At 37.6% G+C, this 17,815-nt stretch overlaps 1 protein-coding gene across 4 annotated transcripts in view; it reads right to left on the reverse strand.

Moving 5' to 3' along the window:
• Window positions 1-17,815, reverse strand: part of cltcl1 (clathrin, heavy chain-like 1) — a 44,465-nt gene that overhangs the window by 25,536 nt on the left and 1,114 nt on the right. For 2 of the 4 annotated variants that reach the window (XM_048211405.1, XM_048211403.1), the window contains exons 2-11: window positions 9,018-9,225; window positions 8,903-8,905; window positions 7,055-7,323; window positions 6,729-6,890; window positions 6,536-6,649; window positions 6,284-6,457; window positions 3,696-3,893; window positions 3,399-3,599; window positions 555-707; window positions 74-196 (exon numbers count right to left, since the gene is read on the reverse strand). In XM_048211405.1, coding sequence (XP_048067362.1) covers window positions 74-196; window positions 555-707; window positions 3,399-3,599; window positions 3,696-3,893; window positions 6,284-6,457; window positions 6,536-6,649; window positions 6,729-6,890; window positions 7,055-7,323; window positions 8,903-8,905; window positions 9,018-9,225 — 1,605 coding nt within the window. The remainder of the gene's footprint in view (window positions 1-73; window positions 197-554; window positions 708-3,398; window positions 3,600-3,695; window positions 3,894-6,283; window positions 6,458-6,535; window positions 6,650-6,728; window positions 6,891-7,054; window positions 7,324-8,902; window positions 8,906-9,017; window positions 9,226-17,815) is intronic. The other 2 variants (XM_048211406.1, XM_048211404.1) reach the window with 1 other exon arrangement.

Here is a 17,815-nt window from a genome sequence, read left to right on the forward strand (position 1 = left end):
TTGAGATTTTGGGTCTAGATGGTGAATATGGGGATTTTGATAATGAGCTCTAGAAATAACTGGAGTTTGTCACCTGGCTGATGTTCACCAGCGGTTCTTCATCCTGAACCAGCATCTGAGCAAACTGAAGCCCCTGATCTGGCCCGGATCTCATCACGCTCCTCAACAACATCACCCAGTCTGGAGAATATCCCATCTGCCCCGAAACAACAACACACGTCAATCACTTCACAGCAAAGCGGAGAGACAGATAATGGAGGAATCGAGTGTTTTAAAGTGCCTCAATTATGTTGAACCTGCATAGTTTTGTAACTAATTTGCATAATTCCACAACAGACTGGGCCATCTGACCAATCAGAGCAGAGTAGACTCTCAGAAAGGCGGGGTTTAGAGGCTGAATCCTTTATTGAGACACTGTGAGAAAAGAGCTGATGCTGCAATGGATATTATGAGTATATAAAAGTGTTTTTTGATCTTGGATGAATGTAAACCTGTTGTAGGAGACTCCAGAACAAAACTAGAATAATAGTGGCACTTTAAAAGAAAGCTGGTACCTTCTTAGCATAGAGGACTATCTTCTGGAATTGACCGGTCTCAGCAAAGCACTGAATGACTTTAGCAGGAACATTGGCCCGGAGATAAACGCTGAGGGCCAGAGTGATGTCAGCGGCCTTCACCAGATCGCCCAACTCCTCCGAACACTCCAGCTGCAGGGCATCATGGGAAAAAGACGTTTTTGTAAACTAAAACTAAAACTAGAACCGATAAAAAACATTTTCGGTATTTGAAAAAAAGCCGAAATTAAATTAAAAACTTTAGTTGTCTAAATGAAACCTTAATAAGTTTTAGTTGAAGCACCAAAATTACAACTAAAATGGGAAATAAATCTATATAGAAATACATATAAAAATAAAAATGATAAAAAGCACATAACAAAATTACTAAAACAAACTAAAATTAACGCTGGTTGTTTTTCGGTAAGTGTTGCAAACCATCTCCAACCAATTGCACATTTCAAGCATAAAAATAAAATTATTCTCAAAACAATTTGATTAGCCTACTTCCTTTTTTAAACGAGGCAATAAATAGATGACAGACAGAACGATAGATAGATTATAGATGGAAATAAAACATTTTGGCAATTTACCATAGGAAATATATAGTTTTTAAAGCTTTTTATCGGTTGTTGAGCCAAAAACCTAGGACTAGTTTTTGAAATAATCTCCAATATTTAACGAACGATTCAATGGACAGAGGCGGTCCTAGAGGCAAAGTTGCTCAGAATGAGGAGTTCTACCATGTGGTACGAATGTCGTGGGCGTGTGCAAAAAATTGTGCGCTACACAATCCTTTATGTACATGAAAAACACGAAGGCGCCCCCCGATGGCCGACTTCTTTTGAATTTCTCACAGACCTCTAGGGCCGTGACTCAAACAGGCCCAGCGAGTTTTGTAAAGTAAATAGATACGTCAATAGACGATCGTTGCACCTCGGAGGAAGACACTGCATACCCATTTTCAAGTCTATCGTACTAATGGTTAAGTAGTTATAGCTATTCTTCAACATTTTTTCCTGTTATAGCGCCACCAAGTGGCCAGTCACCAAGTCCTTTTTCACACGACCACAGAATGAGTTCTTACATAGCTATGCCAAGTTTGGTGAAAATATCTCATTCTGTTAACGAGTTACAGCCATTTTACTAAAAGTGGCTCCACCCACTTTGAACGTTTTGGCGACCCTTAGGGACCGTGAATCGAATTTTCAACTTTTTTATTGATAATTATTGACAATCAGATTCTGAAAAATCTTGCTGCACTAGTTTGGTTCCGATCTGCCAAAAACCTAGGACTCGTTTGCGAAAATAGGTTTTTCAAAAAATCCAAAAATACCTGAAAATTTCGCCAGAAAGATGTGCAAAATCATTGTTTTGTCCAACATGCATTTTGTCCGTCTTGAACCAAGGATTCCAACGATATGAGACACTTGAGTCTACGCCTAACGGTTTCGGAGTTGTTATGAGCGATTTCGTACTTTTGACGGCTATAGCGCCCCCGTCAGGCCAATCAGGGCGAGCCTTGGTGACATTGTAGACAGTGTGAGTACTACCAGCCCTCAAAGTTTCAAGTCTCTACGACTTACGTGTTGGTCTGCCCGATCATTTTTAGCAGAGAATGCTGATCCTTGGAAATTTGAAACTTTCTTTAGAACTTTCGCATTAATATAAGCCAGCTGGAAACTTCCAGTGAGATGTCACTTGCTGGTGTGTTGAGCATCAGTAGTGTAATACTTAGTTTATAAATCAGAATATAATGACTTAAATAGTCATGCACAGCATTAATTTAGTTATTCAAACGTAAGATAGCATAAAAAATAAATAAATAAAGACGTACCTCAGTGTTCCTCCTTGGCTAAATTCAATTCGACCATCAGTTTTTACACTTTTATGTGGGAAAAAAGCTTCATAAATTAAATATTTATTGTGCAGTTTAGTTAGATTAATTGAATAAAATGTGTGTTTTCACAAGTGTGCTGAAATCACTGATCTTGAGATTATAAAGAGAGAGTGGTGCTCGCTTTCTGTGTCATTCATTCACAAGAAAAGTTATTGTTTTTCATGAGATTTTGTGAGTACTTCATACTTCACATTGACAAACTGTATTTTTAAACCTAGTTATTTTATAATGTCTAATATTTAGTCAAAAGCGAAGTGAAAAATGATTAGATGAAATGGCTGATATATGCACAAATAAATGCTACTTTGCCGCCACCTGCTGGTTAAAGTGGTAATTATTGTCTTTTTTATTTTTAAATAAGTGTTTTCTATCAAATGTTGAATTTCCTACATTTTTAAACGTTTGGTTTTACAATGGGGACAATCTCAGAAGGATGAACAAGTAATGTTTGTGGTCATCACATTAAATATAACATTTGAAGTGCTGGAAAAAATAATGAGTGTGTGTCTAATTACAGACAGCATTTCTTAAATGTTTCCAATAGCTTCATCTTTATTGCAATCAATAAAACTGATTTATTGGCAAATTAGGTAAATGTGATAACTGCATTAAAATACGAATACAACATTAAAAAGTCAACCATTGATGGTTTTGTGTCGATATACAGCGACTACAGAATGAACAGCTAACAGTTCACCGGAAATGCCCGAGCTGGCTTAACCACAACCAGGAAGTAACTGTGCATATAGCCTATTACAATAGAGTTTCAGAGCTACACGCATGAATATAATTTAATTAAAACACAAAAACGTTACATAATCATACTTCTGTTTTGTTCTCAAAATACTGTCTAAACTTAACTTTATTCCACAAACTGCATAAATGCACAGATATATTAAAATAAAAAATAGTAACAAAAGGAAAAACGAATCGTAATAGCACACCTTCTCTCCCTTGAGCCACTTCTCCAGGAGCTGTGTGCGTCCCTGCTGCAGCACCGGCCTGCAGAGCTCCACCGACTCCAGCTTATTCAGCTGCCCGCGGTCCAGCAGAACCCCGAAATACTGCAGCAGCGGAGATGCCTGGCTGCCCTGAGCCGGCACCGCCTGGAACCTGCGGATGGTGTCCGCCGTACGCAAGATACCCTGAGCGTTTGGAGAAAGGATTCAGAGATGACAGCAGACGTTCTGTGTTGTGATTGTGTCAGTCAGTTTTGAGATCTGCGTGTGTTTTTCGGGTACCTTGGGAGCTGATGCAGCGACTTTGGCCGCCTCCGTGTAGCTGCCCTGTGAGAAGAGCGTGTTGAACTTGTGTGTCAAGAGCTCCTCGGCTCCGGGAAGATCGCTGCGTAACGCCATTCGTAGCGCCAGCTCGGGATTCTGCAGCACACTAGTCACGTAATTCACGATGTTCTCCTCCTCAACACACACTGACAGGACCTAAACACACACACACACACTTGTGAAACATGTGGAGTAACTAGACAGAAAACTGTTTTCCAGAACATGAACAAATTGTTCTTCTGGAACAAAAGTTAAAAGGTGTTTTTTTGAATAATTATATTTACATTTTATTTATATTTATTAAGTTATACATTTATTTAGCTATTATTATTTTAGACGCCCTTATAATTGTAACTTTAGAATACTTGACTCTCGTTGGTTAATTAGAGCATCCTCTTGTGTATAAATGACTGTGTTCAAATATTTATGTATTCTTCTCACAGAATAAAATCATTTACACTTGAACCAACAAACAAATGAATAACAAATGAATAGATAAATACTTAAATTGATACAGATAAACAAACAAATAAATAAAGATAAATAAATAGAAATAGGAATATAAACAACAAATATATAAATAAATAGAAAGATAAATAAATAAATAAACAGAGACAGACAGACAGACAGACAGACAGACAGATAGATAGATAGATAGATAGATAGAATGATGGACAGAACGATAGAATGATGGATGGATGGATGGATGGATGATAGAATGTTAGATAGAATGGTGGATGGATGGATAGAATGATAGAACGATGGATGGATGGATGGATGGATGGATGGATGGATGGATGGATGGATGGATGGAATGTTAGACAGAACGATAGAATGATTGATGGATGGATGGATGGATGGATGGATGGATGGATGGATGGAATGTTAGACAGAATGATAGAATGATTGATGGATGGATGGATGGATGGATGGAATGTTAGACAGAATGATAGAATGATTGATGGATGGATGGATGGATGGATGGATGGAATGTTAGACAGAATGATAGAATGATTGATGGATGGATGGATGGATGGATGGATGGATGGATGGATGATAGAATGTTAGATAGTATGGTGGATGGATGGATAGAATGATAGAACGATGGGTGAATGGATGGATAGATGGATGGAATGTTAGACAGAACGATAGAATGATTGATGGATGGATGGAATGTTAGACAGAACGATAGAATGATTGATGGATGGATGGATGGAATGTTAGACAGAACGATAGAATGATTGATGGATGGATGGATGGATGGATGGATTGATGGATGGATGGATGGATGGAATGTTAGACAGAATGATAGAATGATTGATGGATGGATGGATGGATGGAATGTTAGACAGAATGATAGAATGATTGATGGATGGATGGATGGATGGATGGATGATAGAATGTTAGATAGTATGGTGGATGGATGGATAGAATGATAGAACGATGGGTGAATGGATGGATATATGGATGGAATGTTAGACAGAACGATAGAATGATTGATGGATGGATGGAATGTTAGACAGAACGATAGAATGATTGATGGATGGATGGATGGAATGTTAGACAGAACGATAGAATGATTGATGGATGGATGGATGGATGGATGGATGGATGGATGGATGGATTGATGGATGGATGGATGGATGGATGGAATGTTAGACAGAATGATAGAATGATTGATGGATGGATGGATGGATGGATGGATGGATGGATGGAATGTTAGACAGAATGATAGAATGATTGATGGATGGATGGATGGATGGATGGATGGATGGATGGATGGATGGATGGATGGATGGATGATAGAATGTTAGATAGTATGGTGGATGGATGGATAGAATGATAGAACGATAGGTGAATGGATGGATAGATGGATGGAATGTTAGACAGAACGATAGAATGATTGATGGATGGATGGATGGATGGATGGATGGATGGAATGTTAGACAGAATGATAGAATGATTGATGGATGGATGGATGGATGGATGGATGATAGAATGTTAGATAGTATGGTGGATGGATGGATAGAATGATAGAACGATGGGTGAATGGATGGATAGATGGATGGAATGTTAGACAGAACGATAGAATGATTGATGGATGGATGGAATGTTAGACAGAACGATAGAATGATTGATGGATGGATGGATGGAATGTTAGACAGAACGATAGAATGATTGATGGATGGATGGATGGATGGATGGATGGATGGATGGATGGATGGAATGTTAGACAGAATGATAGAATGATTGATGGATGGATGGATGGATGGATGGATGGATGGATGGAATGTTAGACAGAATGATAGAATGATTGATGGATGGATGGATGGATGGATGGATGGATGGATGGATGGATGGATGGATGATAGAATGTTAGATAGTATGGTGGATGGATGGATAGAATGATAGAACGATGGGTGAATGGATGGATAGATGGATGGAATGTTAGACAGAACGATAGAATGATTGATGGATGGATGGAATGTTAGACAGAACGATAGAATGATTGATGGATGGATGGATGGATGGATGGATGTGTGTACCTGCCCCTTCTTATTGACCCCGATGATTCCAGACGTGCTCTCATGAGCGGCCGTGACGAATATGGTTTCAGCGCTGATGCGGTTCATGTAAACACACACGCCGGACTCCAGATCATACATGTGGAAATAGCCGTATTTAGTGATGAGGTAGATGACGCCGTGCTTCGTCCCGATCTGAGAGAGACACAGCGAGGTTAGCGTGAGCTACATCATTCTGCATGTGATCAGGTGATCGTGTGGTGCCGGCTGAACCTGCATGGCCACGGGGAAGTCCGTCTGTGCTTCAGGAGGGAAAAACACGTCCACTGCTTTCTTGGTGAACGGCTGGTTCCCGGTCTGAGGCTGACCGACCTCGATGATGTGCAGCTGCAGGACACAAACACGTCTTTAACCTCACAACACTAAACAAACCTGCTGATGAGTTCAGAAAGCTGTGAACCGCCACCTTTCCTCCAGCCTGTCCTCTGACGGCGAAGCAGAAGAGCGTCGAAGCGTTCGGGTTTCCCTCCAGTTTATAAAGTCCGAACGCGGCCGTGTGACCCTCGATGGGCTGAGAGACCTTACGGTCCACAGAGAACAACTGCATCGCTCCGATGACCCGGTTCTGCTGCAGGAGCCAAACATAGAGAGACGGTCACACTCCCGTACTGACATACATGACCTGATTATGATGCATTCTTACTTACAGATGAATTACCTCTAAACACACACTCTCACACACACACACACACACACACACACACACACACACACACACACACACTCTCTCACCTGCGCTGATATCCCGATAAGCAGGAGCCACTTCTGCTGCTCGTCCGTTCTGTAGTTGATGATCTGACATCCTGCCAGACTGGCGTGACGATCAAACATCTTGATTGGCTGAGAGTCTCCCTCCATGCTCCAATGATACACGGCCGTGTCCGTAACCAGGGCGATGGTGTTAACGGAGATCCACTTCCAGAACAGGATCTCATCCGTCATGGTGTGAGCCTTTACCTTACTCTTCATCTCCAGGTTGAAGATCTGAAGCGTCCGCGCCGCTGTGGGTCAGAACGGTCAATATAAACTCAACTGCCAGATATGGCGAGAATATAAAGTCGCAACTTTGACTTTTTTTCCTCACAAATTTATAAGTTAAGTTACAAGTTACACACACTCACACAACATAAAACACACACACACAACACACACTCACACAACATAAAACACACACACAACACACACACACAACATATAAAACACACACACAACAAATATAAACACACTCACAACACACACAACATATAAAACACCCACACACACACACACACACACACACACACACAACACACACTCACAGACACAACACACACTCACACAACATAAAACACACACACAACACACACTCACAACACACAGACACACACACACTCACACAACATATATACACACACAACACACACTCACACAACATAAAACACACACACAACACACAGACACACCATACACACACTCACACAACATATAAAACACACTCACACACACACACTCACACAACATATAAAACACACACACAACACACACACACACACACAAAAAATATACACATGCACACAACACACACTCACTCACACAACAAATATACACACACAACACACACTCACTCACACAACATATAAAACACACACACGCACACAACACACACTCACTCACAACATATAAAACACACACACACAACACACACTCACTCACACAACATATATACACACACACACTCACTCACACAACAAATATACACACACACACACACAACACACACTCACTCACAACATATAAAACACACACACACACAACACACACTCACTCACACAACATATATACACACACACACACAACACACACTCACTCACACAACAAATATACACACACACACACACACAACACACACTCACTCACACAACATATAAAACACACACACACTCACACAACAAATATACACACACACACACACAACACACACTCACTCACACAACATATAAAACACACACACACAACACACACTCACTCACACAACATATAAAACACACACACACAACACACACACACTCACACAACAAATATACACACACACACAACACACACTCACTCACACAACATATAAAACACACACACACACACACACACACAACACACACTCACTCACACAACATATAAAAAACACACACACACACACACACACACACACACACAACACACACTCACTCACACAACATATAAAACACACACTCACACTCACACAACAAATATACACAAATATAAAACATATTTGTTGTGTGATCCTAACCCTAACAGAAAACCTTCTGCATTTTTACTACTTACTTTATATCCTTTTTACAAACGAGGATGTCTGTAAAATGATGTTTTGTCAGGTTTTGCTGACTTCTGGGTACAAACTTGCCCCCAAAACATGGTTAAGGAGTACAGATACACACAGTGCTCATGCATATGTCAGGAGTCACAGTTATCATTCGGTCTCTGGTCAACGGGACACAGACGTCTACATACATATGAGACAGAATATATGTATGTGTGCAGACCACAATGATTGACAGGCATCATTCCAGAACGACAGAAACTCACCATCTTCAATGAGTTCAGAGAGCAGAGCGAGAGCAGTTTAGTGGTTAGAGCGAGAAAGAACATTTTTGAGAAGCATATCAGAAAACAATAATGAAGACTATATTAACTTCGGCACCTTTCAGCGCGATGACTTTGCTCGCCGGGTTCATGATGGCGCTGTCTGCCGTGATCGGCCGGCGGATCGGGTTGGTCAGATCGCTCAGGTCGACGATGACCACCTGGTTCTGCTCGCCCACCTTCTCTCGGATGCAGATGAAGCGGTCCGACTCCATGGTCAGGCAGCTGAAGCTGATGCTGGCCGGACTCACTCCCAGAGCCTGCAGCTAGAGGGCGAGAGGTCAGAGGTCAGAGAGACAATACTGATGCCATAACACTGGAGCTGATGAAAAGCTAATAATAACAATTCCAAATAAAATGAATGAAAACATTTAAAATAAAAAACAAACTAAAATATTCACTTTAAAAAACTGTAAATCATGTAAAATTTAAATCATTTAAAAAAATAAAAAACAATCACTAAAAAATAAAATAAAAATAAAACATGCTAAAAAGTTTAATCATAAAATCAAAATAAAACTCATTTAATAAAAAAAGTAATCAAAATAAATAAACAAAATTAAACACTTCCTAAAAATTGTGATAAAAATCCATAAATTAAAATAATTTAAAAAAAAATTTAAAATAAAACACTTACTAAAAATTAATTAAATCAAAATCTAAAATTAAAATGAAATATTTTAAAATAAAAACCAATCAAAATAAAAATACTCCTAAAAAAATTAAATCATAATCTAAAATTAAAATAATTTAAAATAAAAAACTTTCTACAAATGTAAACCATAAAATGTCAAATTTAAATAAATAATTAATAAAAATTAATCAATCAAAATAAAACACTTACTTTATAAAAATGTAAATCATGTAAAATTAAAATCATTTTTAAAAAATCTAAATAAAAAAAACAATTAAACCATAAATATTTAAGATTAAAATGAATGAATTGTAAAATAAAACAAAATAACACACAATCGTAAATCGTAAAAATGTCACACTAAAATAACTTTAAAAAATCTAAATAAAATAATAATTAACTAAATAAATATTTACATTTATAAATATACATTTTAATATTTAAATAAATAAATAATAAAATAAAAATTAAATAAAAAACAAATTAAAATCAAAATAAAAATAAAAAGCTTACAAAACTTATTAAAATCATCACAATCTAAAATTAACAATTTAAAAAAAAATTATTTATAAATAATTAAAATAAATCAAAATAAACACAAAATCATCAAACTGTAAAATTAAAACAAATAATTAAAAATCTAAATAAAACAAAATGGAAAATGATTTATTTTATTTGTTTACTTCCATGTCATGTGACCATTAACCGATGCCAGAGAGCCATACAATGTGGTGTTAAATTATTGAAATATTAACTCAAAGTCACCCTGAAAGTTTACGTTTGGTCTTTCCTGCAATAAAGCATGACACAATAAAACATCTCTGATGTTAATCAAGAGTTTCTGCCCTAACCAGCTGTGAGCTGATATTTTCCTCATGGTAAAATCTCACTGCTCCGAACTCTCAGCACAGCTATATACTCCACATTAAACATGTTCTGATGAGTGCCAGGCCGAGGAAACATCATGAGTGTTTGGATAATACAGACGGGTGAAGCCCCCACATTCTTCAGGGGTCAGAAGTCTCTCTCTGGGGTCTGGAGTGATTCACTGCTGAGAAACAGAGGCGTAACGCAAACCTGCTGTCTGTCTTACTGGAACATACTGCTTACGCAAGGACCTGGAGATAGTGTATAGCAGCCTTCAGCCTTCAGCCAACACACACACACACACTCTGAGTCAGAGAAAACAGAGCTACAACTCTTCCCTCCCTTTTCTTGTCTCAGCATTACTGACTCAAACACACACACACAGAGGTGCGAGTCTGTGTTTAGCGCTCTAATGAACATCTTCACTGACTTCAACAAATCTCTGTGATCTTCTGGTCTCTAGATAAGTCTCGGGTCTCTCTTCGGGATAGGATCCTGAGATCCTTTTAACAAGAAATGCATGCTTTAGAATTAAAATTCGATACTATGTTTTTCACTGCAAATTAAGACATTTTATGAAAAGGTGACACTTTTCACAGGATGTAATGTAAGTCTCTGGTGTCTCCAGAATGTGTCTGTGAAGTTTCAGCTCAAAATACCCCACAGATCATTTATTATAGCTTGTCAAATTTGGGTGTGAGCAAAAACACCCCGTTTTTGTGTGTGTCCCTTTAAATGCAAATGAGCTCCGCTTTCCAGAAGAGGGCGGAGCTTTAACAGCTCAACAACAACAAAGCTGGAGAATCTCACGCAGCCAAAATTACGAAAGTGTTCAGCCTTACATTGTTCAAACCGGAGTCGACACTGATGGAGAGACTCAGGAAGAAGTTACAACTTTTAGGACGTTTCTGAATGGTTAGTGGATAAATTGATGTAGTTGCTGTGGAGTTGATTCAACTCATCCACTAGCATGTGCCGTCATGTTCATCTTTTGTGTTGAATTGACCCTCGTTTGTGAAGCAGTCCGGCGTAAAATGACGGCATTTACAAAAACAACTCTTCCTCTTCTCTAAAGCAGCCTGACATGGCCCCGCCCCCTTTGTTGTGTGTTATCGGGGGCGGGGTTTATGTAAATTTTATGGTTTGTGATGTCACCAACCTGGGAAGATGCTCATTGTAGTCCCTACCAGCTGTTAAAAAGCGATTTTTGTAAAAGAGAAAAATATCTCCTTTGCATTGAACTTTGAGCGTCGTAACTTTGCAGATGTTGTTTATGATCAAACAGCAACATTACACACTAACTAAAGTTAAAAAAGTCAAATCATTATCAACCACCCCTTTAACAACCACAAGACAAGTCATTTGTTTACATACGTGCAAAAACACACTTCCAAGTAAAGTGCACTACTCTCCGCCTGAAATATGTAAATTTTCTCTCGGTTTCAGATTTCAAATCCAAACACACCTAATCTGATGAGTATCAGGAAACCAGGTGCTTTAGAAATGTTACATAAAAAGACTCATTTGAATGAAGCTGTCTGCAATTCACAAGCTGTCTGGAGCTTTATACTTATAAATGAAAGGGGCATAATTTTTTTTTGATAGGGGCATAATTTTTGTACAACCCCCCGATATTTATACCATGTTTAATGGAAACACAGAATCAGACTATCACACGTTCAGAGCTTTTATAAGCACTAAGTTCCCATACGTACACAATGGACCAATTATCAACACACATTCACCAGCTCGGTCGAAAAGTGCAATAACATTTGCGCAAGCCGTATCTATCACAACGCTGATGATAAAACGTGACCCATTTGAATTCTATTGACAATGTACCACTTCAAAACGCTATGGAGAAAGTCAAACATGATCTAAAACTGCCACATAAACTAAAAAAACATAAATTACAAAGCTTTTAAACTACTGTACTTATGACATCCTTTACTAAAATTGATCAACTTTTATTGTATTTATTGTGGTCTACGGAAGAGGATTAGGGCCAAGCAATAATAAAAAATAAAACCATCTCGAGATGGTCATTATATTACGAGAAAAAAACTTGTTAAATTTCAAGAAAAAAGTCGAGATAAAATGTTGAGAATAAACTCGTTAAATTATGAGAAAAAAACTTGTTAAATTTCAAGAAAAAAAGTCAAGATAAAATGTTGAGAATAAAGTCATTATATTACGAGAAAAAAACTTGTTAAATTTCAAGAAAAAAAGTCGAGATAAAATGTTGAGAATAAAGTCATTATATTACGAGAAAAAAACTTGTTAAATTTCAAGAAAAAAAGTCGAGATAAAATGTTGAGAATAAAGTCATTATATTACGAGAAAAAAACTTGTTAAATTTCAAGAAAAAAAGTCGAGATAAAATGTTGAGAATAAAGTCATTATATTACGAGAAAAAAACTCGTTAAATTTCAAGAAAAAAGTCGAGATAAAATGTTGAGAATAAACTCGTTAAATTACGAGAAAAAAACGTGTTAAATTTCAAGAAAAAAGTCGAGATAAAATGTTGAGAATAAACTCGTTAAATTACGAGAAAAAAACTCGTTAAATTTCAAGAAAAAAGTCGAGATAAAATGTTGAGAATAAACTCGTTAAATTACGAGAAAAAAACTTGTTAAATTTCAAGAAAAAAGTCGAGATAAAATGTTGAGAATAAAGTCATTATATTACGAGAAAAAAACTCGTTAAATTTCAAGAAAAAAGTCGAGATAAAATGTTGAGAATAAACTCGTTAAATTACGAGAAAAAAGTCTTTCAATTACGAGAACAAATTCGTTAAATTATGAGAAAAATGTCGTTCAATTAAGAGAACAAATTCGTTAAATTATGAGAAAAATGTTGTTAAATTTCAAGAAAAAAGTCGAGATAAAATGTTGAGAATAAACGTATTAAATTATGAGAAAAAAGTCGTTAAATTACGAGAACAAATTCGTTAAATTATGACATTTTTCATAATTTAACGAATTTGTTCTCGTAATTTAATGACTTTTTTCTCAACATTTTATCTCAACTTTTTTCTTGAAATTTAACGAGTTTTTTCTCGAAATTTAATGAGTTTATTCTCAACATTTTATTTAGACTTTTTTCTCGAAATTTAACGAGTTTTTTCTCGAAATTTAACAACTTTAAACTCGAGATGATTTTATTTTTTTATTATTGCTTGGCCCTAATCCTCTTCCGTAGTGATCAATTTTGACTAACTTGTTTTAGAATTTATAACAGATAATCTGTTAAAGGTGCAATATGTAATATTTTCTGTCCTATAGAGGCCTATTCAAAACAAATGCGTAGCTTGATGATGCCAAGTTTGAGTGTGGAATCTTGGGACATGTGATCTCCACATCACAACCGGTGGAAACAATAGGGATTGGACTCGGGAAGAAATCATGTTCATGGATGTGATTATTAACTTTACTGTAGTATGAAGCAGAGCAGGAGCGAGTGTTGTGGAGCTGAACGAGGAGCTGGAGCGATTGATCAACACACGCCTCACGAGCAGCGGGACTTTTATTATGACACAGTCGCCGGCGCCGCTTTTCCGGTCATGAGTATGAGGTAACGCAGCTCTGTTTATCATATTAGATACATTTGAGAGTGTTGAAAATGATGTTATAACGTTACTCTGTGCGTTCGCTCGGCGGCTGCTGTGAGACACTGTTACACACTGCAGTAAGATAGATCGATTTTACAATATCATATTAAATGCTTTTGTTGATAAATGGCATGCAATTAATGTTGTTGTTGTTGTTTTTAACCCAGCATTTTTTAAAGTAAACAATCATTTTTCTCCATGTGTAAAATGTGTTCTGCTCTAATGATGGCTGATATTAGGATAAATCCTGGCCTTCAGATATTCCAAGAGACAACATTAAGAGCCTGATGAACTGCCAAGTAGGAAATGAACATTTTCAGTATAAGAAAATGTTAAGTAAAGTTAGTTTGTCTTCCCATGGCATTTTAAATTAGGTGCTTAAATAAAATAAAATACATCATATATCCCATGTAAACAAGTGATTGTTTACTAGGCTATTACTTTATTGCAGTTATATTATCAACCAACTTTGCATGTGTGGATGATACCACAAAAGACAAACAAACAAATGAATCTCACGAGGAAGCATGTCCCAGGACCACAATTCAACCCCCCCAATGTTCCCACCAAAACTTGCACATAACCACAACATTACCAACATTGACGAACGTCTACAGATATTAGTAATGGGTTAATTGCAACCTAAAGCTAAAACCACAGACGTTTTAAGAATATTCATTGATTCGGTGTGCTTGTTTTGCTAAACATGTGACGTTACTACATGAACACAGAGAAGCCTATCGAACAGCAACGTTACTTCGGAAAAAGACTCATAAATCAGGCTTTAAATCTATCAGGTTTAAGTGAAGGGCTGGGCTAATGTATACTGTATTTAGCATTAGCTTTGTATAAAAAGCAATGCATTTATGAGATGTCCTCAATAAAGTCCCACAGGACACTCAGGATGTAGTGAGGCAGAAAGATCCAGATGTCCACACACACACACACACACACACACACACACAGATCTAAATGAGGAGTTAAACTCATTTCCTGATGGGCTCGTCTATGATGCTGCTTCTGACCTGCCGTCTTTTGTCTCCTCCCAGAGAGGAGACTCTCTGTGTCTCTGTCTCTTCCGCTTACTGATCTGTCACTGCAAGACATTTGCATTCATGCATCTGGCAAATGCTTTTATGCAAAATGAAACATATGATCAGCATGAGCATTCCCTAGAAAAAATAATAGTCACGTAAAAAAAAAAAAAAGAAAGTACACCCTCTTTGAATTCTATCTATGGTTTTGCATAAAAAGACATAATAAAAATCATCAATCATACAATTTAAAGTTTTAGCACGACTGTATATATTGTTTATCAAGAATCAACTGATATTAACGTAAAGAAAATGCATTTTCTGCTCAAAACACAATCATTCAAATAATGAGTTCAATTAAAGATATTTAGATCACTGCTAGACTTTGAGTGTTTGTGTCCTAAAACTAGTCCTCTGTGTCAGTTTGAGCTGATGATAAACATGTTTCCTCTTCCTGCTCATAACTTCATTAGCCGAATCTCTATTGGGTTACAGCTTTACATCAGCAACCAATCAGAGGACAGAGAAAAATGACGCTGCAAAAATAACTGCAGGACAAGATATAGTAGGAGGGAAAAGTCATTTAAACAAAATAGGGGATTAACTATGAGGTGAGATTTGAAAGACTAGTGAAGCTGGCTGCATTTATATCTGTCTGTTGTTTTCCAGTTTAATATTATTTATAAACAATGAGCTGAATGAAACATATGTCTATTTATAAAAGCACACACACATTCCCATTCAGTATCAGTAACTGTACCAATACAATCCAGCCCTGAATGAACTCAAACACACATTCAAGACATAAAGCCGAGCTGCTAGAGGCCCAAAATCCTGCCGGCTGCAGATTCTTGGCATTCTTTCACCAAACTGCACCAGCTGAGCGTCCGACACCGGAATGAGACAAGAGAGAGAGAGAAAGAGAAATCAAAAGAAAGCATGGAGGGACTGAAACTGGATCTCAAGAGACACGCTATGAAATTCCACATATTACAACAAAATATCATCTCGAATCCCGGTAAATCAGCCGTACATCTAAATGAGACGGCAACATCTGGATTCAATCGGCTGGAGAGTGAATTCCAGATGTGTTCGGAGGATTCCAAGGCATTCAAAGAAAACACGGCCTGTGGAAAGGTGAGGCCGGGACGATATGAGAGACGCTCACATGTCTCTGTCATGGAGAATATTTTCAAAGGAGTGTAGAATGAAAGTTCATTAGCGTTTGGCACTGGGCTGAGGCCCTCGGCTCTATGAACACAGAAAATACACTGTCCAATTGTTTCCAGACAGAATACACACATCAATACACACAATTAAGGTTCTTTACTGGCATTGATGGTTCCATGGAGAACCTTTGAAGGGGTGGTTGATTATGATTTGACTTTTTTAACTTTAGTTAGTGTGTAATGTTGCTGTTTGAGCATAAACAACATCTGCAAAGTTACGACGCTCAAAGTTCAATGCAAAGGGAGAGATTTTCTTTTACAGAAATCGCTTTTTAACAGCTGATAGGGACTACAATGAGCTTCTTCCCGGGTTAGTGACATCACAAACCCTAGAATTTACATAAACCCCGCCCCTGAGAACACACAATAAAGGGGGCGGGGCCATGTTGGGCTGCTTTAGAGAAGAGGAAGAGTTGTTTTTGTAAACGCCGTCATTTTACGCCGGACTGGGGGGTCAATTCAACACAAAAGATGAACATGACGGCACATGCTAGTGGATGAGTTGAATCAACTCCACAGCAACTACATCAATTTATCCACTAACCATTCAGAAACGTCTCTAATAGTTGTAACTTCTTCCTGAGTCTCTCCATCAGTGTCGACTCCGGTTTGAACAATGTAAGGCTGAACACTTTCGTCATTTTGGCTGCGTGAGATTCTCCAGCTTTGTTGTTGTTGAGCTGTTAAAGCTCCGCCCTCTTCTGGAAAGTGGCAGCTCATTTGCATTTAAAGGGACACACACAAAAACGGCGTGTTTTTGCTCACACCCAAATAGGGGCAAATTTAAAAAGCTATAATAAATGATCTGTGGGGGATTTTGAGCTGAAACTTCACAAACACATTCTGGAGACACCAGAGACTTATATTACATCTTGTGAAAAGGGGCATAATATATATATTTTTTTTGCCCCGATTTGCACAATTAAACAGTGCTGTCATGTTACAGACTGCGGGCGTACATGACACACATGACAGCACTGTGCTGAAAGTTTCATCTGTGAGGAAGGAATAGCACATGTCTGCAGTTACTGACGGTGCAACCCACATTTCCAGTTCATCTGACTAATGCAGTATAAAGGAAAAAGAGACACAGACGGTATCAATACATCAGCTCAAAAACTCAATCAAATCTGGTAGAGAAACGAACAACTTAATAGTCAGATTCAATACTGACAACAACTCACAAATAGGCTCCAACAACAACTTATACACCTAAACATACATTCAGAAACTGTGAAATTTAGATGCTTTGTCTTTTATAAAGCAAGGCCTTGTTTCTTTCTATAAAGAGATATTAACAGTATTTACCTACACTGACAAACATTGCATTGTGAAGCATCATCCTAATATTATTAACCGTTCCATCATCTCTAAAACTCGCTTCAGCAAGCCGATTGTTTCACTACAGTAAGATATTTTTGTGCATGCCATGCAACAACAGCGCAACTTTGTCACTGTGGCATTTTCCATCATGCAACTATG

The sequence above is a fragment of the Megalobrama amblycephala genome, linkage group LG12, assembly GCF_018812025.1.
Source record: "Megalobrama amblycephala isolate DHTTF-2021 linkage group LG12, ASM1881202v1, whole genome shotgun sequence".
Classification (NCBI taxonomy): Eukaryota; Metazoa; Chordata; class Actinopteri; order Cypriniformes; family Xenocyprididae; genus Megalobrama; species Megalobrama amblycephala.